The sequence below is a fragment of the Serinus canaria genome, chromosome 12 (genome assembly GCF_022539315.1).
Source record: "Serinus canaria isolate serCan28SL12 chromosome 12, serCan2020, whole genome shotgun sequence".
In the NCBI taxonomy this organism is placed as follows: domain Eukaryota; kingdom Metazoa; phylum Chordata; class Aves; order Passeriformes; family Fringillidae; genus Serinus; species Serinus canaria.
In genome coordinates this window covers 7,622,513-7,645,847 of record NC_066326.1, presented here as the reverse complement: position 1 = coordinate 7,645,847, position 23,335 = coordinate 7,622,513, and the positions used below count along the sequence as shown (strand labels likewise).

The 23,335-nt window shown below is 44.9% G+C and overlaps 1 protein-coding gene across 1 annotated transcript in view; it reads left to right on the top strand.

The window, feature by feature from the left end:
* Nucleotides 1-4,588: 4,588 nt before the first annotated feature.
* The window catches only part of PTPRG (protein tyrosine phosphatase receptor type G), a 383,561-nt gene continuing 364,814 nt past the window's right edge, over nt 4,589-23,335 (top strand). Inside the window, exon 1 of the mRNA XM_030227885.2 lies at nt 4,589-4,936. Coding sequence (XP_030083745.2) covers nt 4,852-4,936 — 85 coding nt within the window. The 5' untranslated portion in view covers nt 4,589-4,851. The remainder of the gene's footprint in view (nt 4,937-23,335) is intronic.

Below are 23,335 nucleotides of genomic sequence, written 5' to 3'. Positions count from 1 at the left end.
GCAAGGTCCTACCACAGTTCTCTGAACTGCAGCTGCTTTTGAAAGAGAAACTCGCTGCTGATCAGTCCAACCCTCCACACTCACTTCTACAAACACAGCCAGTTTGGGGCCGTTTTGGGAGACAAAAGAACTGTTTGACTTCAAGGTTAATTCGAAGTTTTCAAGTAGGCGTCTCAGCATGTGACCAGTGTCTGTTCTGAGTGATCTAGCCTGGGGCTACCCTAAGGTGGTGGCTCCTTTTTTAGAACACAAGAAAATAAATGTATTGGTCTTCCAAAAAAGCCTTGTGCAAGCCCTGTGGGACACTTCCCAGCCAGGACATCTTGGAGTATCTCTCAAGTCAGTGCTCATTCCTGTCATGCTGGTTGAGCTGTAGATGTGCAGCCTGTAACACTTGCAGCAATCTCTGACCCACAGCCTGTCTTAGCCAGAGTTTGCATCACCCATTAACGTTTTTTATACCTTTCACTTTACCTGCATCTCTGAGTTCATTTATTTTTATGTCTTCATAAATCAAACAATACAGCTCATTGCTATGATTATATTGAATAAAGCCCTCTCTTTTATCACAGCACTTTGCTTGCCCTCCACCTCTGGTTCTCAGCAGGTTCTCAGATGCCTTGTTAAGACCTTCAAAGCCTCACAGCATACTCTGAGAAGAATGCATCTGTCCTGAGGCTTCCAGAAACTAATTCTGCAATAGTGTAATTTATGAAAGTAGGCATCCTTTTTTTTCCTTTCCATGCAAAGCTGAACAGGGACTAGGGCTGCTGAATTAATCTGGAAGTTTATACGTCACATTACTTATAATCTGAACTGTAGCTGCTTCTTCGTACTTCATGTTGAATTATCCTTTCAGGGCTAAATCCTCACCTGGTCTTTTCCCCACAGATTAACCATTCCAGTGAGGCTGGCAGTAAATAAAGGAAAATTCATCCTTTTCTTTCTAGACACAAAAAGAAGTGTAACTTTGTATATCTGACTTTTTTCTTTGATTTTTATTTTTCCAATCCTTTACATAGTCATTATAGTTGTTAAGAAGCCTGTTTTTGAAATTATTAATGCTATTAATAATTTTCTAATTCAATAAAACCTCTCATCTTTGAACTCCTTGCAATATTTTCTGCTTTCTTCAGCTTTTCACTAATTCAAACATATGACAAATACAACTCTTCGTTTCAGTTTTCTATTATTTCTCATGTCTGATCAAATAAATTAACAGACTTTCATTTCTTTCCCAGGAGTCATACCCGTATGTTGATGAAGACAGCATAAAAATATTACTTGTTCAAACAGGAGGGGAGAAAAGAAGGATAAAAGTTATCTTTTATTCACTGTTCCAAGCAAACCAGGGCTGCTGGTCCCATTCCTCTCACCTTGACATCACCTGCTTTGCTAACCATAAATATTGTAAGATTTGCAGAGCACCCATTGGTCTGGTTTAGCTGCACTGGGCTATAATGTCCTCTCTCAATCCCTTCAGTAGAGTAGCAGTTATTTTAATCACACCAGCCACAGTACTTCAGTCGCTGGCAAGAATCAGCTGTCCTGTCAGATGAGGCTGCTCCACAGCCAGGCAGCCCCAGCCCAGCAGAGCAGCATCCTGCTGATGCAGTTTGCTGTGTTTGGGGAGTTAAAGATCCGTCTGCAGGCCAATTTGTACCTGAGTATTGTTGATAGACAGCGTGCCTCGGGCACAGAGATACTGCATGCAGGAAATGGATTCTCATTTAACCGTGTTTAATTTTGTTCTCTGCATCTCCATCATCCATCTTTCCATTTCTCTGCCCACCCCAATTGCTAATGCAAAACAAAGCTACTTCAGCCACCACAGCTCCTAAACTGATGTGTGACGATGCAATGATTGATTTCCCACTCCAGGAAAAGTGGGTCATTGTACATGTTGTACCACAGCAGGCTGAACCAAGCTGGTCGTGCTGACATTGGGCTTTTACAGATTTGTTTTAAGAAGTTCAGACCTGAGGCGACTACTGTGAATATCCAGCCCGAGCAACTCTGGTTTTTGATGGGAGCTCTGCCATCCTAAAACCTTCCTTAGCAGCTTAGAGAGATCTGAAGTCATCTGTGCTCCTCAGGAGACAGGTCTCTGATTATGCATTTTATATCTTACTTTCATGTTTGCACCAAGAATGGAAAATGCAAAATTCCTCCAATTCCAAGATATGGGTCCAGTTTCAGGTTTGTCCTTTCCCAGGAGAGAAAACCCTAAACTAATTAAAAAATATGTTTTAAATATAAAATGGTGCAATTAACAGCTTTTGCAAAGGATTTTGAATTAGTGAGAAAAATACTAATTCAAACTGCTCTTTGAAAAAAATTCCACTGTTTTTACTTTTTTTTTTGTGATATTGCAATAGTGTGTAATAACTTTTCTCATGTAATGAGGCCTGTTGAAACCCACTTTCAGATTGAAACACCTTAAGATTGCCTCTAGTAATACCAGGGGGACTTCACTTGAAGATGCAAGTCTCAGTATTGGTGTAGAACCTGCCTCTCTATCTGCTGAAATAGAACAGCAAGGTTGCAATCAATTGCTGAAAGGGGAATATTTTGCAGGTTTTTCTGAACAGCCCAATAAGTAACTGAGCCCAGATGTCACGGCAGAATCCAAAAGGTCAAGGCAGGTGGGGATTTGATTTTGATTTTCATAGGAACAAAAAAAAAAAAAAAAAAAATCTAGAAAATTTAGTTCTTAAAATTGTATCTTTGTTTTTTATGAGAGTTGAAACCATGTTGTGGGAAATGATTAAATGGACAAGTTGGATGAGACCTTTCTCCAGGGCCTGTAAATTTTTGCTTTGCTTTAGGCAAATCCTTACAGAAGTACCTTCTCTCATCTTTGCACACCCCAAAGGGTAGTGTCCTCAAGGACAGAGAATATCTAATCAGGTCCTTAAATCCTCACACCTGAAAAATCCCTAGTGGGATGAGCAGTTTTGGCCAATGAGGATTGCACTTTTAACTTCCAACTGGGATTTTGGACAGTCATGACCTGGTATGTGGAAAGTCAAAGGAAAGGCTACAAATGTGTCCTGATGAGGGGCCCGTTGGATGCAGCAAAATCCACTGCCTTGGCATCTTGTGATGAGGGGGATAAACCTGGATGGACACAAAACCTCTTGCAAACAGTGCTAATTACCTGAGGTGCTGCTCTAGTGACCCCTGAGCTGAGGAAGGGGGAGAGAAAATCACTGCCATTCCACAAATGACTTCTGAATTTTCCTACTCTGTTCCTCCTCGTGCCGACCATCTCCTCTCCTCTGGAAACACCACAAATATGGAAGGTTTGCAGGTAAGCAATGAGGGGCATAGCAAATGACAGAGCCAGGGCTGAGCACACTAGGCGCTGATAAACCTGGCCAAACCCTTTCCTTTCTGAAACAGAATGCCTGGAATGGATGTAATTAACAAAGAAACAGACAAAAACTACCACTGAATGAAATTTAAGCATCAGCAGACCACAGCACAGCCAGGAAATACCAAGTACAAGCAACCATCCCTTCATCCTGAATTCACACCATTTTCTGCTTCTGTTTCCTGTGCAAAATTATCACTCATTCAGAAAGTGCTGCCGGGGGGGTGTGGGGGGTGGATGCAGAGTGGCTTGGGACAGCCTTCATCTGACTTTGCAGAAACACCAAACAATTATCTCATTTTGAGGTGGCTCTGGAAAAATGTGGTATAATGCACAATACTGGGGGAAAAATAGCAGTTTTGTGGGATGCTTCCAACAATACCCAGAATGATGAGTATTACTGGGGGAGGAAAAATCTATGTGATTCTAGGGGTAGTGGGGGTGGAGGTGTCTCTTGAAGTACCCAAAAAGATACGTACCACTGGAGGAGAATAAAATCTGTATGATTTCCACGAGGATTTCTGGAAATACCCGGCACAGCACTGAACTGTGGCATTCTGTGGGGGATAGATTCAAAGGGGATGGGAAACTGCGTGGTTTTGGGGCGGGGAGGGGGGCCGGACCCCTCTGATAGCACCCCGAGTGATGCACACAAGTAGCGGGGGGCCCACGAAGGACAAGGGGGGAGGCAGAACGAGACAAGGAACTCCCAACAGACAGCGCCAGGGCGAAAGCGCGGAGCCCGAAACTGCAAACGGCGAATTTCCGCGGCGCGGTCACACACCGTCCCCAACCCCGCCGCTGCCGGCGGCGTCCTCCACAGATACACGCACACAGGCGGCGAAGCGGGAGCGTGCACGGGAGCGGGAGCGTGTACACGAGCGCGCCCCCGCCCCGCCGCCGCGGCCGCTTTAAGGGCGACGGGGGCGCGCCGCCGGGGCGCCCGGCGCGCCGCCGCCTCTCCTCTCCTCTCCTCGCCTCGCCGCCGCGCCGCGCTCTCTCTCCCTCTCTCTCCCTCGCCCCGCTTTAAAGTCTCCGCCAGGATCCGGGCTCGCCCGCCACTTCCTGTACGGCAGGATGGAGCGCGCCGGGGCCCCGGCTGACCGCCGCCCGCCCGCCCGTGCGCGGAGGCGGCTGTGAGCGCCCCGTCCGCGGCATGCGCGCCCCGCCGCTGCTGCCCGCCTGAGCCGCGCCGCCCCGCGCCCGCCGAGCCGCGCGGGGGGGTCCCCGCGCCCCGCCGGCGCTCGACTCTGTCCTCCCCCTGCCCCGCGCTTGGGGGGATTTTTTTTTTTCCCCGTAGAGGAGGCGACCAGGAGCCCCCCGCTTTCTCCCGCAGGAACAGGGGTGCGGGGAGAAACTTATTTTCAACAAGTTTTTTTTCTTTTTTTTGGCCCCTTCCCCCCCTCCTTTTTTTTTCCTCCCCCTGTGTGTTAATTATTTTAGCCCCTTTCCCCTTTCGATGTGCGGCTTTGGACATGCGGAGGCTACTGCAACCGTGTTGGTGGATCTTTTTCTTGAAAATCACCAGCTCCGTGCTCCATGATGTGGTGTGCTTCCCCGGTGAGTGAGCGCGGCGGCTGGGGGGGCTCCCGGTGCCTCGTCCACACGTGTCCGCGACCCCGGGGGGAGGCGGCGGGGCACCCCGCGGATGCGGAGGATGCGCGGGGGATCGCGGGGGCCCCTTTGCCGGGGCGGCCCCAGCGTTGGTCTCCTCCCGCTCCGCAGCACTCTCCCGGCTGCGGGCAGCACTGCCCGCGAGTGGAGCCGTGAGCGGAGCACGGGCTCGGCTCCGCGCTCCCGGCGCGGTGTCCCCGGTCTCCGGTGCATTGCAGCGCCCGGCGGCGTGGGGCGGGCGCGGGGAGGGGGGGTCCTTGCGCGCTGCTCTTCTTTCATGGGGCTGCCTGGAGCTCCCTTTGTGCTGCGGGACCGCCGCTGGCCGCCCCGAAAGGCAGCGTGACTCCGCGCTCCGACCCCGCGTCGCAGCCCCCCGGTTCCCCCGCCAGAAACTTCGCGCTGCGCGGGTCCCTGTCCTCCCCACCCCACTCGTGTCCGCGGTGGGGGTCTCGCCGTGCCGCGTGCTGACCTTGGCAGGGCGGGGGGGGAGTCCCGCGGGGCTGCGCGCCCGCTCCGCACCGGGGCTACAGTTGTACAGCCACCACCGCGCACCCGCGGGAGAGGGGTTCCGCGGGCGGGGGGCACTCGGCGACCACCGTACAGTTCTCCCCCCACATGGAACCCCACGGCCGGTGCCTGTGTATCGCTTTTTGCCCCGTGTCGAACCGCGGGGCTCGCGTGTTTCGGGGCCGGGTGGGCGCTCTCCTGCCCTGCGCCCCGCACTGGGACGCGCGGCCGCGCCGCTGCCCCGGCCCGGGGGAACTCGCGGAGCTCGGGCTCCCTCCCGCCGCCTCCGCAGTGCCCGGGCCGCCCGCCAGGGGCGCTGTGGCGCCGCCGGCGCCCCCGCGGGGCGCGCGCCCCTCCGCCGGCGCGCAGCGCGGGCCCCGCCCGGCGCGCTCCCGCCCCGCGCGCGCTCCCGCCGGGATCTGAGCGCCCCGGGAAGGGCCGGGAGCCCCCAGGGATGGCGGGGTTCATTTTGCCCTGGGCCGCCTCTCTCCCGGCGGGGATGAGGATGGGGCGGGGGGTCCGCGCGGTGTGAGGCTCCGGGGGCAGCGCGAGCCCCTGTTCCAGAGAACTGCTCCCACCGCGGCTCCTCCCGTCCTTGCCGTGCGCTCCTCAGGCTGCCCTGCCTGTTGGCCCCGGCCAGGTGTGCAAGAGTCTAATGAAATAATTAAATTCTGGAGGTTCTATACGAACTTTTACTTATGCGTTCTGTTGTTTTTTCCATTAAAAAAAAAAAATTCTTCCTGGAATACCCTTTTTCCCCTAACAGCAAATGCAGAGCTAAGCAGATAGACCCATTCCATTCCTTCCAGCAGCTTCTCACATGGTAAAATGATCTGAAGCAAAAAGAAACTAAGCTGGGGAGAGGGTTAATACCTCTGCAGCTTTTGACGAAACATTTATCTTCTTTGTATTGATTTCTTCTCAATTTCAGCCCTTGGAGTGATGCCTTTCTCTCTGGTTCTGATATATATTGTATAGTAATTACATCTAGAAGGCAGGCTCCAGGAATGCTGCAGGAAAACAAGCCCTGATGTTGGTTTAATATGACAGTATTGTATGACTTGCTGATTTAGATCAGCAGTGTTTGAACCAGATAATATTTGCATTATGGTTTGAATATGAAGATGGATGCAAGCAGAGGGTAGTAGGATGCTTGCAGAGTGTTGGTAAACTCTTTAATGCCAGAAGCCATAAAACAGCTGTGTAATACTCGGGAATGTTTCAGGGCTCTTCATTGCTAAAGGTTTGCCTGGAAAGCAAACTGTTTTCCAGAAAGGCTTTTATGCCTTTAGTTTTTGTACAGAGCTACCACGTTAGACCTCGGTGCTCGCTCGCTGCCGTGAGCTTTCCTCTGAAGAGCAGCGGTACCTGGTGTGCAGCCAGGGCTGCGAGTGAAGCATCCTGAGGAACGGGGAGCCTCCGACTCTGATCCCGCACATCAGAGATGCCCGAGGCAGGGAAGCTGCAGGGAGGATCTCTGTGGGCTATAACAGGACATTGGTGCCGACAACATCCAATGGCAAATCATCGGAATTTGTGTTGGCAGGGAATCCCGGCCAGATATTAACCATTTAGTATCTGCCACAAATGCTTCTGTACCTTTTTGTAACATTTTCTAGAGAGGATTAAAGAAGTAAGGTATTTGTCAGCTCGGTTTTAATTTGTAAGCATCCTTCTTCCCTCTGTTTCATATCTCATTCCCTTTAAATGGAAGAGAGGTCACTACTTGTTTTCTCCCCTGCAAATCACTTTACTTTGTGAGGAAACATAAAGGCTGTTCTTTTCTTTGTTCAGTTACAATAAATGAACCATGTAGAAAATAAGTCTTTGCAGTATTTCTTTGTTAGTGGTGTTGTAATAGGCTTTCATTGTTTAAGTAGGTATTTTTGTTGTTGTTCCTTCAGTTGCAGTAAGAGAAAAGGGGTCACTCTGGCAAAAAAAAAAAGTGTGGGTAAGGTTTTCCCCTTTCTGAACTGTTTAGTGCATTTCTTTGTGGGCTTGTCACTGATAATTGCATTGATTAATAAATCAAACCAGGACAAGGTAAGAGAGGTTGTTTCCATGGGGTCTGTTTGCTTATTAATCTGAATTCACAGTACCAAACATCAGTGAGACATAAATATTAGTGTTAAGGTGATAGCCTTACTATCTGATTTCTTGGTGCTTTGCCAAGAGAGAGTAAATATTTTTTTGTGAAGTAAAAGGTACACATTTGTGCAGTTCTTAGCTCTTTTTTCACATTCTTGTCATCTAAGGAATGACAATTACTACCATTATCTTAGGCTAGATGCATAAATAACAGTAATTTTCTTGAGTCTAGATTAGCTCTTTGGTAATGAATTAAATTGTTGCTAACCTGGTAACTGCCTAAATGGGGTTTTGGATTTTGAATCTTTACAGATCTGAGCTGAGAGTTAATTTTGCTTGTAACTGTCTTCTGCTTGGAGGAAAAATTATACTGGGAGTGATGCCTTTTGAACTAAGTAAATACTACTTCAGAGATTCCTAAAGGTACAGAGAAGACTGGCTTTGTCTAGTGAAGATTTTACAGAGGAAGGTGCATTGTGCATGTAGAGAAATACGGAATGTACAGGAGAGGGCCCTCCAAGACTTTATTTAGTCCTGTGGCTTTTATGAAGATGACACTTTGTACATTTTAATTATCCCTTATTTTCAGCGCTATTTCAAAATATGTTACAGGAAGTTGCTAATGGAGTCCTTGAAGATAAAGACAGTCAAGTGAACCTTCCCAGGCTGCAAGAGCTGAGCTTGTGATTTGCTTCCTGGGGAGGGAACTCCAGGGAGAGCTTTGCTGTCCCTTAGCAGGCTGGTGGTTAACGGGGCCTGGACCCAGCTTGCAAAAGTCTTCAAGTAGTCACAGGATCTGTCTGTGCTAGCAGCCAGAGGAAGAGCTTCCTAAAGCTGGGAGGGAGGAAGAGGCATCACAGCAGGAAAGGATTTTAGTACATTCGAAAAGAAGAAAGGAACACAATTTGAGGGTAACTGGAATTCCCTCACTGATACTGCAATATCAACAAAGCCTGGATCCAGGCTGGGGATGTTGCTCTGCTTGGAAGAACACGGAGGATTTTTTGCCTGTGTGTATGAGTTAGGATTTCTTTTATTGCTCTCTTCTCCCCTATACCCTCTCTTTTTTGTCTAGGAAGGGAGGATGTGAGGGTTTCTGATCCTGTTCAGAAAAGGGGTGTCTTAGAGCAGTGATGGACTTGTGGGAGTCAAGCAGAGATGACATGTCCTTCACCCATCCCATCTGCATCCACACTGGAAATCTTTGTGAAACAAACAGATCCTGCTTGGTACCATAAAAAATCCCTGGAAATGACTTATTGATTCAGTAGGGTGATGGTTGCACTCCCAGTTTCTGGGTCTTTGCAGGGACAAGTGTTGGCTCTACTGTTATCAAGTTCTGTAAGTTTAATGGTTGGAATTTGTTTCCAATTACAGAAAAGACAGCTAACAGCTCTATCCATCTTATAATCAGTGCTCAAGGACTAACATACTTAGAGTTTTCTGAAATAAATGTTATTAAAGTTGACTCTAATTTAAATGTTCAAGTTTCATGGTTAAATTAAGGAATGACTTCAAACTATTAATCTCAACTGTCCTTGGAAAAAAGTGCTAATCATTTGGTTGCTGCTTTTTAGCAGCCAAATGAACATGTGGCATGATGTGCTCTGAAGCCTAAGGGTCTAGTAATAACACTGTACTTTAGCTAATATATAACTTTAATCAGAGAAATTATGAAAAAATGAGCCTAATTTCTCTTTGGCCAAGTTATTGTGCTTCCATTTTTATAGAGTTGCTCCTGTGTGTTGATGAAATTGTAGTTATTTATGTTTATGTGCCATGCTACTTCAAGTTTAATTCTAAACAACAATTCTTAAGTATTTTAGGAAGTGAAGCTTGTCAGACAAATGTTTTTAAAAATATGGAGTCATCTGAGGGTTTAACTATGCACCATATGGGTTAATTTATGGTTTATATATTCCATCTGGGGACTGCTTGCTGCTTTAGGTGTCTAAATATCTTGATCAAGTGTTCCCTTCTTCATGAGGTAAAGTCATATCAGTGTTTCCTCCAAGTGAAAATTGTGGATCTGTGTTTTCTTGCACAGGTTGATGGGAACATAGCTCCACAGATTGCCAGGTACAGCCCAGTTCCACCAGGGAGTATCAGTTTTGTGAACATGTGCACGGGTTGGAAGCAAAGCAGAGAAGGAAGATGTGCATTAATGCTCCCTTTCATGCTGAGCAGGAGAGCCTGGGGTGTGGCCAACTGGAGGTGCCCAGCTAGAGAATAACTTTTGATAAAAGCAGCTACTTTCCACTTTTGTGTGTCCATAAACCTTTAGAGAAAAAAGAAGAGCACAGACAAATCCTTGAGTGCTGTGAATTTTCCCATTACTCAGTACCTTGCCCTGATGATCATGTCACCTGTTTAGCAGGGTACAGATTACTTGCCCTAGGGCAAGTCAAATTGGTTTCTTCCTTTCAGTGGTGCTGACAGGTCCTCCAGTGCTCCAAGATGATCTCAGCCCACTTCAGTGAGGACAAGTGTGCTGTTGAATGAATCTGGGCTGCACTGGTTGTGTCTCCAAATGCTCGCATTTCGATGTGCACTCATCTTCTTGAGGCACAGCTGCCAGGACACAGCAGATTCCAGCTTTATGCCTTGAGCTGTCACATATTTGTGGCCTAAGCAGAATCTCTTCCCACCCTGAAAGTGAACAGATGAATTAGGAAGCAGATTGCAAGCACAGCAATGATGCTGCTGAGATATTCCATGGATATTGCTGTTCTTGTCTCATTTTTCCTTTCCCCTGATATTACTACTGGAAAGATGAAGGAAACGGTGATGGGAATAAAATCCCTGCTTTGGAGGAGGAGGAGTGAAGGCACAGGGCAGTAAGGGAGCTCAGGAGTTCATGCAGCCACTGAATGGCTCACTTTACAGCAAATTGAATTAGTAATCAAGTGAACTATGGTTAAAGTAAATCAGCTACTGTATGGCCTTTTGTTTTTTTCATGTGGTTTTATTCTGCATCTCCAAGTTTGCTTGGGAGCTGAAGTACTAGTGCTCTTAATTATCAAGTCATTTGAATAATGATGAACAATTTTCTAGAACTTAAAACATGTCTGCATCATGCACCTGCCAGCAGTACTGGCACATAACATCTCAGTTGAAGTGGGTGTTGCAGTTTTCTATGCATAAATGCTGCAGTGATGCCTGATAGATGTTTATCCTGTCCAGTGCCTGCTTTGAGGGACTTTGCATTCATAGTGTGGGGGCCTTTCTAAAGAAAATCTAGGTGTTTTGAGACTTGGATGCTTAGCTTAGGAAAGCTCCTTTGAAAAATCCTTTTCTCTGCTTGCAGCAAAGTAATGAATGAAACCTTGAGCCCTGAAGAGCTGTAGTAGTATTTAGGAGCAAAATGCAGGATGTTATTTGGTCTTGTGGCAGCTGCTTTGTTCTTTTTTTGAAATAAAATGTGCCTGTCTCTCTGACAGAGTGCTGTTAAAAGTTCTGTTGGGAGTCAATTTATTCTGCTGACAGGAAAGGAAAGCTATCTGATGACTTCTCACAGGCAAAGTGAAGAGTTGTTCAGTTTCCCCCCACCTCCCTCTTTCCAGCTACTGTCCTTGCAGGAGGCTTGCAAGAGACATAGGAAATGCTGTAATACTTGCTTTAACCAAAGCAGCCCTTGCCCTTTTCTTGCTCCTATAAAAGTATCTACTTGGATTCTTGTTTTTTAACAGTCTTAGACCTGGAGTTCCTTGGAGAGGTGTCAGGCTGGGTGATGACCAGTGTTGTCATCCCAGAGTGGAAGAGGACTTCAGTGTAAGAAGAGGTGAACACTGAATAAGCAGGATATGATGGTAATGTTGTGCCAATGCACAGCATTAAAAGTAATCTTTCCACTGCAGAGGTAAATAAAAACACTTCTGTCCTGGCCCATGTTGATGGTCCTCAGCTGAAAGCAAATGACTTTGTTTTGGTCTGTACATTTCTTTGGAGCAAGAATGTCCCTGAGGTAACTCCCATCACTGAGAACCACTCTCTGCCTTTGTGTCAGTTTCCTGTGCTTAAAAATGCTTCCCTGTATAATCTTTTTGTCCCTTTACCAACCTCCCCTCCTCTCCCCTTCTAAATTTTGCAAGAATTTGGTTTGTATGTTAGAAGGTGGTGAATTTTGTGATGCCTGTCTCAAAATAAATAGGTTTTGACTAGGAGCTTTTTAGGGCAATTTTAGTGATTTTTTTTCCTTAGTCATATGTTTCTATTAAACCTCTGTTTAGTGGCCTCAGTGTGAGGCTTGTGTCCAGCCATCCCTCCCCATTCCCAACCCCCTGGAAACAATAAATCTACCTAGTAACTTTCAACAAATTAGGTGCAGATCTACATTGCTATCAAAATTGAGTTTAAGGATTAATTTTTTATCGACTTTCATTGACATTTAGATTACTAAGGTGCTTTTAGACTTCTGGAGATTATGGTATAGATTTACTTCAGTCAAAGTAGAAATGAGGGATTATGTAGGATGTCTGTCCCTTAAACATTGCATCCATTCCCTGGATAGGCAGAGAGAACCAAAGTCTGTTCTTGTTGGCCTCCATTCTACTTGTAGGTAGTTGGCTTTTTATTGTTACAGTGCAGTAGCTTGTGTATTTTGTATTTAAATACATGCTTAAAATGCAACTAAAATTTGCCTGTTGACAGCAGTTGCATCATATTTTAATTGGTGAGAAGTGCTAATGGAGTGTTCAGGTTCTAAAATTAGTTGTTTATTTTTCCTTCTTTGCCCAAGGGTTTTGCATCAGATGATATGGTTTCTGTATAACTGTTTGTGTTCTGAAGTGACACCTTTGTACAGTTTTAGCTATTTAAGTAAGTGTTAAAAGTTTGTGCTCAGTGACAGCAGTTTCAGAAACTGTGACTTTTTAAATTGTTTCTTACTACATTGTTTATGCATTGCAAAGTGCTTCCCTCCTGTTTACTGTCAATTAATTCATTGTTATATTTGCAAGCTGGGGGTGCAAAATGTGCAAGTTCTGTTATTTCTTCTCTTGGTGCAATGGCAGAGCCTCAGCTGCTGCACACCCTGATGGCACGACTGCTGCTGCTCTGGCAGCTTTCACAGGTGAGAATTTGTGCCATAACCCTCATCATGACATTGTTCTGAAATACAACTGTGCTTGGTATTGTCAATATTCTCTTTGGACGGCCTTGTGTCAGAGGGGTGCTATTTTAATATTGCCTTTATATGTCTCTGAAAGTTTTTCTTTTACTGTGTGGTGAAATGCAAACCCACCTCCTAGTTTGAGTCTGCCTGTGGTGAAGCAGAGATGTCCAATCTGTCCATTAAAATTCTGGCTTTCTGGAGGATGCTTTATCATATGTATCAGTCCTTGGAATTGTTGTCAGTTGTCCCTTTTAAATCCATTATTTGTTTGGTGCCCATTTTGAAATTATCCCAGACTTCCTTCTATAAGCAAAGTAGTTACCAAAATAAATAAGCCACCAAGAAAAGTGGTGCTTAAATTAGTGAATATGAAGCTATAAATATACAACTGCTTTAACCACTGTCTCTTATCTGTTTTACTTTCCTCTACTAGTTGGAAGAGCCCTCTGATATTTTGTTACCATGAGAGTACTTCCACATTAGGATAAAACCATGCTACAATGTCCTGATTAACCCAGTGACCTGAACCTCACAAACCCTTTGTCATGAGATTTTATCCAGTCCTTGAATAATTTTTTGTCAGAGTATTTTTTTTTTTTAGCTTTTATCTAGGTTTTTTTCTGTTTCTTTAGAAAGGTGCACACCAGAACTGAACACTGGTCTTGTTCATATTATGTATGTGCAATGCTCTGCCCTTGCTGTTTGTCCAGGGATTTTCAGTGCCCTATTTTTCTGGCACAGCAAGGAAGCTCATGTTGATTGTTTGCCTAGTATGACTTCTGGATCATTATTGGAGTCAGTGCTGAACAAAATACTCTGCTGTTCACTGGCTGTGCCCTGGATCACTGATTCTTAGGGTTTCTAACTTTATTTTCATAAGCTCTTCAAATTAATTTTCTTTCCACTTTTAATTTTTTTATTTAAATGTGGCTTGAAAGCTGCTATAATGAGAATTTTAGAAATAGAAAGAAAAGCTTAAGTCTTCTGCAGCCTTAGTGTTTCAGATAATTTCTTCTGGTTTTGTTTGTTTCCTTTTTAAGCCCAGCAGTTTTTAATGGAGTAGCAATCTGGGCATCCTCTAACAGTGCAGGTGATGGGGAGCTATCTAAAGAGGGGAACTCAGGCTTTGACTTCTGTCAGACATGGAAGGTTTCACACAGCTCCAGAACCTGCCTGTGCCCTTCTGGCCACACTTATCACCCTGGAGTGACCTGGCTGTGGGTAAGAGATGAGCTCCACCAGACCCCTGGGCATTGCAGTGTGGTGCAATCCCAAGGAGGCAGTGCATTTCCCAGGAATGTGGGGAGGCTTTGCTGTGTCCATACCCTCACCCTGTTACTGTTAATGGTAACAGTAGTAACAGTAATAGTAACAGCAGCAGTTTTCTTGGGTAGAAAGTGTTTCTTTTCCTCCTCTGCTGGAAGTGGGTGGGGGGACTGGATATTGAGCTGTTAGCAGAATTTAGATCAGCTCTGTTACTGTGACCCTGTGTCCTTTAGGGTGGCTGCAGGCACACAGTTTGGGGTAATTGGGGCTGAGCCTCATCCCCAGTGGGCACAGCTGTGAGCAGCAGGTGAGCAGCACTGACACAACGAGCCATGGAGTGCCCAGGGGCACTGACCAACCACCAAAGGGAGCAGAGGGCACACAGGTGCAAGGCATCAGCAGGAGGGGTAAAAGGTTCTGCTGAAGAACAAAAAAGGCAGATGCCTGCAGCCTTCTGAAGTGATGTGGTGTTACTCTGTGTGGGCAGATGCCTGAAGCCTTCTGCTGAGGTATGGTGTTAGTCTGTTTGGGGGAATGCTGAAAGCTTTCTGGAATTGTGTGGTGATACTCTCTGCATGGTGGCCATCTCAGCTGTGACAGGTGGCCTCCCTTGGATGCTTTCAGCTTTTTACCTCTAAAGTAGTCAAGCTGCTATCACAGTTTCCCTTTGCTGTGGAATTTAGGTCATGGACTTCCCCAAAGTCTTTGATTTGGTGTTTATAGAGAGATGACACAGAGGGAAACTTCATGGAAATGAAAAGGAAAGGAAAAGAAGTTACTTGAAATCTAGCAAGCAAACTTTGACACTAAATGCTGAAATAACTTCAGGTGCTGCACCAGCCTGTTTTTGTGGCATTGCAACTTTGTTTTTCCTCTATGAAGTGGTTTTGGGTTTTTTCCCCACGTAAAGACCTATGCAAGATGAAAGATACTCTGGAAGGGAAATGTAAAAATCTTATGTAAAATGGATAAAATACAGCATGAACTGGAGAAAAAGTTCCATGTTCATATGAAAAAGTTGATGCCAAAAGTTGATACCATGTATCAAATGGTGAAAAGACAGTCCCTTCTCCCTGAGCTGATGTTATCTGGGAAGAGCCTGGGGTATGCAAAGGTATGTGAGAAAGGGGAGAGATATTTATGAGTAAAGGAGAGAGGGAGACCTGCCTTCCGAATATAGGAGCCTTTACAAAAACCAGAGAAGACCTGATCTGTACCTACCAGGTAATGCTCAAGTTCTGGTGCACTGAAAGGATCATAAATCATCCTTGATTGCTCCTGATGCTCTGGTGTGCTTCAGGCAGGCCCTGGCAGTGCATGCTGTCTGGAGAGCAGAGAAGAGTGACCAGGCAGTTTGCCAGGAAGGTTTTAATTAGCCTTTAACGTGCTGGGCTGGACGGCCATCACCAAAAGTCCCTCCTAGTGCTGCTCAGTGCTGCACACACTGTCCTTCTGCACCCTGAGCTCTGTGCCTGTGCTGGCTCTGGAGGCTGGAGTGCAGTGGATCAGCCTGGAGGAGCAGGTTCCTGTGCAGGGATGGGCACTGTGGTGCTGATTCTGGGACCTGCTAGAGCGTGAAGCCTGTGAGTAATGGTAATGGGAATGTATTTCAATTTGTAACCCATTCTCCTGTATCAAGATTGGACTACTTCTATTCTGTTCCACATGTGCATCACTTGGGGAAACATGCTGATAGTACTAAACATTTAATTGCTTCTCTTGATTTTATTTGTAAATTAGAATCTAGAGGATCTGTAAGGAAAAAAAAACCTCCAGAGCTTAATTGGGCAACATTTTAGAGTTGCTAAAGAAAAGAGAACGTGGCTCTTCAGCTTTTGGAGCTGAGACAAATGCAAACTTATTTATTGATCCATACATACGATATCATATTTTAACTACTGTCTAAACTGGAGGTCATCTCTATACTTGATTGCTTAAGAATCTGTCTATCTTATCACATCTTGTACTCATTTATAGTTGTTTCCATTTCTGGCTTTGTTGGAGAGACAGCTAGTGTTTCAACCTAAATTAAAATCAATAAGAAGCAATTTCGTTTGTTTTTTAACTACTAGAGCAGACTTCTTTTTTTTTAAGTGAGTCTCTGTCTGTTCAGCTAAGTCACTTGGTTCTTTCCATCAAGATAATTGCCAGGCCTCATTAATTCCTAATTTTTGCATATGTAGGAATTGGTTTATTTTCCAATGTACCTAACAAAATGTCAAATATGATTTAAAAATAAGCACTTAGTCTAAGTCATCACTGAGAAATAAATGCAGTAAAAAAATACTTGGCAGTTAGAATTAGCTTAAAAATATCTTGGGGGCTGTAGTGAATGCTGAGACCCTGGAGTCCTGCACTGGTGAGGTAGCTCAGGCTTTCCCTGGCACATTTGGGCAGTGATCTGCAGGGATGACTTCCAGTGGAAAAAGCAGAGTCTGGGGCTCTGTGCTTTCAGTCTTTGGCTAGGATATTTCTGCATTATGCCAATTCATGTAAGAAGCTGTTGTGTTGTCAGCTGGCTTTTACCCCACAGCCAGCAGGTTGCCAGCAATAACAATTACCCTGAGTCAAATTCAACATGGAATTCACAGTGCAGCAGTGCTGGGGCTTCCCAGGTAAGGCAGTGGTGAGCCATCATGTAAAATCACAGAAAATACCTGCAGGCAGTGCTGTGATGAAATGTCCAAAAGAGGAAGTGTGAGTTGATCACAGGGTGATCAGGGTGACAAGGAAATCATCCTTGGTGGTTTGCTGGAAAAGTAAATGCCTGTACTTTTATCAGGTGGTTCTTTGGGTTACTGTGATCTTGTTCAATGCTTCTTGTAATTTAAGAAATGTTGAAGAATTCCTGGAATGCTTAATTCTGAATACAAAAACCTTTTGCTTGGTCTAAATCTCGTTTCCTGTTTGACCTTCTTTTGAAGTGCCTAAGTGTTATGAGATACCTGTTACTTTAATTTCTTGGGTTCATTTTTCTCTCACCTTCTCCTTTCCTTCCGCTTGCTTTGATTCAGGTATGTTCATCAGTTAAGGAAGGGGGCAAACCAAGGGCAGAAAAAGGCAGATCTGGCTCCCCTGGTAATCAAAGCAAGAGACTGTTCTCTTAACAGCTAAAGTAGAGTTTTGTAGGAACAAGACATAATTAGTTACTAGATGACATGATGAAGAGTGCATTTCCTTCACCCTTGGAGGCAGCATAGGAGTTGTGTGTGAATTTCTGGAATTTGGTAACAGAACAGCAAATTAGTTAACTAATAACTTAAAACCACATAGCAATTCATGTTTATGTGCCAAGAAACCAGCTGTGTTTAAATCCATAAGCACACCTGGGATCCAGGGATGTAAGGTAGAAGTGACTTGTTCACATGCTAGTGACACCTACCTCAGGTGAATCCCAAGCCATGGCTCAGTGTAAGGAGTAATACATCACAGCACAAACAGATGCTCTGCCAAAAAGGTAATTAATACTTCATGTCAAGCACTATCTGCATGTACTGTTTTCCCTATTTCATGCTATTAAGCAGTGTGACCTTTTCTCTTTCAACAATCAGTTTCCAAGGTGAAAACCAACTTAGGAAGAAAATGAACTTTTTTTCATTGGCTCTGTGGAGTTTTATAATTTCACAGTAATCTTGATTACACCTTCACACTGTACAGTTCTGGCTTCTGTCTTGATCAATGACTCTTCATTCCTGTAGTTTGAGATGGCATCCTCCCTTCACTTCTGTATTTGGGAGACATGATCAGGCATTTTGGGTGCAGAGACAGATGGGGTCTGTAAGATGCTCACTGTCAATGAGTAACAACTCCAGCTTGTCTCATTTGCACCCTGTTAGTAACAAGGTCACTTGCTAAAAGGCTGAAGAGCAGGACAGAATTATTGATGTGCCTGACAGTTGTGCTTTTGGTTGAGCTGAGGATATGAGCATTTCATTTATAAAATGAAGCAGTGCTCTTTGCAAAACCAGGTGTTTCTAAGCTATGTACACTGAGACAGAGGCCTTACAGTTTGATTTTTTTACAGTCTCTTTGCTGCTGATTTGCCTTTCTGCTTCTCTTTGTGTAGTAAAGGCCATCCTGGAGTTTGCTGCTTTCAGGTGGATTCATTGGACATTATGCTGAAGCATGTGGGCCTTACTGGAAGTGTTCTTTCTTGGTGAGGTGGACATGAAACACATGGCTTTGGTGAACACATTTCCAGGGGCTGGCTGGGGCATGCAGTACTGAGTGAAATAAAAGATCAAAGCCAGGGGTAGTGTCCTGTCTGCTCTGGCAAGTGGAGGAACTATCCAGTGCTTCCCTTGGCACCTCTCACTGACTTTTGCTATGATGGATACAAGCAGCATCAGCAAAACCTGCCTTTATACTGCCTTATGACCTTTCTGCCTGCCCTTGCTGTCTGTAGACACGTGCTCTGTGAGAGGCTTGCTCACTGTTGGTGTTTCATGATGGGACTCTGCTCTCCTGCCTTCCAGGATGGCACTGCTGTGGTGCCAAGGTGGCTGTGGAGGAGCCAATGCCATGGGTTTGGATATAAAACCAAAAAGAGCTCCAGAGACCTTTCAGCTGGATTTCTAAGGATAATGCAGTGTTAGTGTCTTGGGTATTTGCAGCATCTCATGGAAATACCTTAGACTTAGAAGGATTGTGTATTATTCAGAACTATCAATAACTTCAGAGAGCTATTTTGCTATTCCTTTGTCCTTTCATTCTTTTCTGTCTTCCACCAATGCCTTGTTCTGATGGTCACTGCTCTGTGGTTCTTTGATTGTGTTTGGATTCCTGAGTTGTTCTCCTTGGCTGCGAAATGAAAACCCAGCAGGATGTGCAGTGCTGCCTTCCTGAGCACTGAGCTGTCCTTGCTGTGGGCACTTGCCTCCCATCTGCAGGAGTCCTCCCACTGGGACTGGGGGCTCCTCTCTTTGCCCTGTCCCTCTCTGGTGTAGCTGGGCCTTTACCCTCAGCAGGGTTTGCTGTCCAGCCCTCAGGTGGGCTGCAGGAGGAGTTTGGGCTCCTGGATGCATGGCTGGGGGTAGCTGTGTCTTCCACCCCCCTGGAGCTGAGCAGCTGGAGCACTTTTCCAGACACCTGGACCTGATTTCTCAGGTATTTATCATCCCTGGCAAGGAGGATGCTCTGTGGCTCTTGGATCACTGGTACCAGAATGGGTTTCTTCCATTAGTAAAGCAGTAGGTGAAAGATGGAACTGAACAAATATTCAGCAGATATTGCAGTAGTAGAGTAGAACTGACTTTTCACTGGGGGTTGATAATGTGTGTCTGGATCCATGATTAGAGACACCATCACTTAATCAGTTTGGCTTTTAAGTGGAGACCTGTCCAACCAAGTAACGAAGCTGTTTTATAGGGCAGGAAACCTCTTTGGTGTGTGATACTGAAGGCAGATGGCCTTGTGATTCCTTTGGCTGAAGTGTCTTCAACTTTTCTGTTGAAGGCAGAATTATAAATGTCCAAATGAAAACTGGTAAAACCTGTTAATTTTGCACCAGGGTCGAAGTGGTGGGGAAAGGCTACATTACATAGAAACAGGTGGAGGGTTACACAGGACTATTAGTTTTGGTCTTGAAAAAAATCCCCCTTCAAGCAGTGGGGATTTCTACCTTGAGTGTGATGGTGCAACATCAGATGAAATCTGACTGGTGAATGATTTATTGCAATGTTGACAAGGAAAAAAACTTCTCTACCACAGGCTACGTTGATAGAGGACAATGATATTTCATTGCAGTTTCTTCCCTGAAAAGCTACAGTGGCATTGATGTTTTATAGTTTACATGTTGCTTCATCAGTTTGAGCAGCTCGTGTCATGGAAGGGAAATGTGTGGAGATTGCTTGTTTTCAAACACTGATGCCTATGGACACGTTTTTTGCAATGAGGGAAAGCAGTGAAGAGAGAAGCTATTTGGACAGTCTTGATCACTGCCAGATTTCTCCCTTTTTCTGTCTAGGCTTTATTTTGCCAGCTATATATTTTCTTTAGTGTTTCAAGAAAAAGCAGTAGAAACAGCAGTAACAGAGTCTATGTAAAATACACACTGGTGTCCTAAAATCAGTTTAACATGTATTTGAATCTAAACTTCAACTGTGTTTTTCTTTGCCACTCCTTTCCTAGTTCCTCTCTGTTTGGTGCCATCCCAGGAATGCTTGTGAGGCCCAGAATTCTCACTGTGGAATATGGGAGGATTCTGCAAGTGACGATTTTAAGGAAATTGCATGGCACAATATACCAGATCATAGGTGATTTGCTCAAGCATAAACAAATTGAAAGGACCTGATGATAATTTTGTGGGAAAAAAGTCTGAACTCTGCTATGATTATGGGAGACTTTGTATTGGAGGATCTTAAACAGGACAGTTTGTGGTGTCCTGGTTTGAACCTCCCTGTGAAGAAAGCACACCTTGAAGAGTGATGGGCTCTGTTGGCCATGAAGATCTCAGTGTCTCCTGACGTTCCCATATCCTGAGAAAGGAACCAATGGACTGGGCCATAGCTCTTTTTTGAGATGATGAAGCTGAACACACATGCTAAAAATAACTTCTTAAGTGGGCTTGTGTGTAACCAGCACCTCTCAGAGGACAGTCTGCATTTCCATCAGTTCCAGGATGTTGAACCTGGTTGAATTGTTCTAGCTTTTATTTCTGGGGTTGGATCTGACAGCCACAAACAGCTGAATGTGATACCCCATCCTTGCAGTGAAGAGCAGTGTGAACACATCACACCTCTGACTGGCAAACTGGACTCCTCTGCTCTCTGTTGAGCAAAGTCAGTTCTGTTTAGAAGCAATTAAATTTAATTAAACTTGAGCTATTTGGACCGTGTTCTTCACAGTATACTCATAAAACAGAGTCTGTTCTGGCTTTTTATGCTCCAGTGTCTTGAGTGTTTGCATGGAAGCTCTGAGTAGGTGGCTGTGCTTTCTCCCTCCCAGACTCAGGCTCAGCAGGGTGCTGGGAATGTCTTTGGTGGTGCTTTCAAGACTTGCTGCACAAGGATGAGCAGGTGTGTGCCCAGGTAAATGCAGCCCAGGCTGACTGACCCAGGATGGCTCCTCACTCTTGTGGCAGGGGAGGAGGTCAATTTTCTGTGCTGGAGCTTGTTGTGCTTAGCTCAGCTGAGGTATCAAATAGTCAGACTTCCTCCTGCTTGAATCTGTGTAAAGACAGGGTGGGAGAGCAGCCAGGCCTTCTTGCCCTGGCAGTTGGATGTGCAGGTGTCAGCCTGCCTGGTTTCTCTGCTTGGGCAGCAAGACAAGGAGAGGTTTGTGTGCACAGCAACAGATTGAACTGGGTAGATCCAAGGTAGCTTGGGAGGACTCTGGTATCTCTGTGGGCCATGTTTATTGTGCCTGCAGGTGGCCTTAGGGGTCCCAATGTCTTGCAGTGCTGACTTTGAGTACACTGACAGTGAAGAAGGGGTGGTGTGTATACTCCAGGGAGTTGGTTTGGTTTTGTTTTGTTTTGTTTTTTTTGTTTGTTTGTTTTTTTGTTTTTTGTTTTTTTTTTTCCTTTTAATGGCTTGAATTCCTTTTGGACACATCTGTCTTATCAGACCATGCTACACTTGAGAATAAAGGAGCCTTTCCTCAGTGTTATCTGAAGTTCTCTGACCAAGGGGATGCTACAGCTGCACCTCCACCCTTTCAGCTTCTCTAAGGTTGGCTGCAGCATGAATCTGGTTTGCTCTGGAGGTTCATAATCATGAAATCAGCATTGATACTGAGCTGGTGGAATTTTTCAAAGAGGACAAATAGCAGTAGTCTTTCCATTTCTCTTTAATCAGATAACCTCTTCTGAGAGGGGCTGTGAGCTGGCAAGCTGATATGCAGTGCCTGAGACAGATCAAAAATGATACAGCTGCGAATTACTGATTAGTTTCTGAAAAAGCAGCTCTTTGTGGTTTGTAAAATAAATTGTCTCTGTGTGATGGTATTGGGATGCTGTTGATCATGCAAAAACCATCTTCACAAGGCTGAGTTTTCATTTAAAAAGGCATCATTGTCTGTTAAATATTTGGGCATTCGTATTCCCCCTGAGCTGATCAACTATTTGAAATGCATTATCTCTCAGTGCTGCCACAATTAAAGAATGGCAGGCTCAGGTGAAAGGGTTTGTCTGTTTCATAGATTGGAGAGATATGCTCAGTGAAAATGAACATCCTCCCAAGGTTAAATTAGCTATTTAAAGCTCCTCCAATTACGATCTTGGATAGAAGGATTTTTTTTTTTTTTTTTTTTTTTTACATGGATAAGAGTTAGCAGAGGACAAATGACATAATTGGAGGGGGAGACAGAGACTTCATACGTGCTTTCTTCTAAAAGAGTGAGAGGGAATAGACAATGCCAGGGAACTGCCTCAGATCTTAGTCCTTTCTGGTTGCTTTTCTCTCAAGCAGCTTTTGCAGGTTGGGAAAGAAAGAAGAAAGAGTAAGTGCTTGTGTAAAAATGGCCTGTGACTTCTCCCAGGTGTGCTATGTGGGGCTCGATGCTATCTGGCCTTTTTTGTAAAATGTGACTCTCATATTGGGATATATAAATAGTCTACTTTTGCTCACAAATAGCACAGGAGAATGTATTAGCTGGTGAGCTGAACTGACATATTCCTTTGTGCACAAATTATAACAACTTAAATGAAAATTACACTCATAGAAAGAGAAAGCACTCTCTTTAAATTAGATAAGGAGATTATGACAGAAAAAGATCATTGAATAAAGGGAGTTTTAAACTAGCCACTGAAATAAATGCATGACTTCAAACTTTGTCCTGCCAGAATTTATTAATAAAACACAATGAGGCATTTGGAATACAATGAAGACCTCTTCCTTTGAAGGTTACAGTGTAATTTGTGTAATTGTGTTTGGATAATTTGACTTCAAGATCTGTCCTTGTAATTTGGTAAACTGCAGATCTTGCTGCAATCTGCTGCATTTTTCTTGTGCCTCACATTGACACATCTAATTGCCTCCTAAGTATATACTCTGTTTAAAGCCATTGCACTGCCCTCTGGACCTTGAAAAATTCGTCTTCTGGTGTGTAATGATAATCTGTGTGTGGATCTTATCTGTGCAGCATCTGGCCACCTTTGCTTGCTCCCTTGCTGAGCACACACAGCTAATTGCCTTCCTGAATAACCTCGGTTTACGACCACACAGCTGAAGAGAGCTTCACTGTATGATGCCTTAATTTCTCCCAGCTGCAGAATGCCTTCTCTTGGCAGGGGAGCCAGAACAGGGAGTCACAGGCATCTTCTTGGAGCTGGCAGATCCTTGCTGAGAAATCCCCCCTCACTGTGTGTGTGTGGCAGAGTCTCAGCTTGTCCTGTGAGTGTGAGTCCTGTGTGAGTGGCTTTGGGCAAGGTG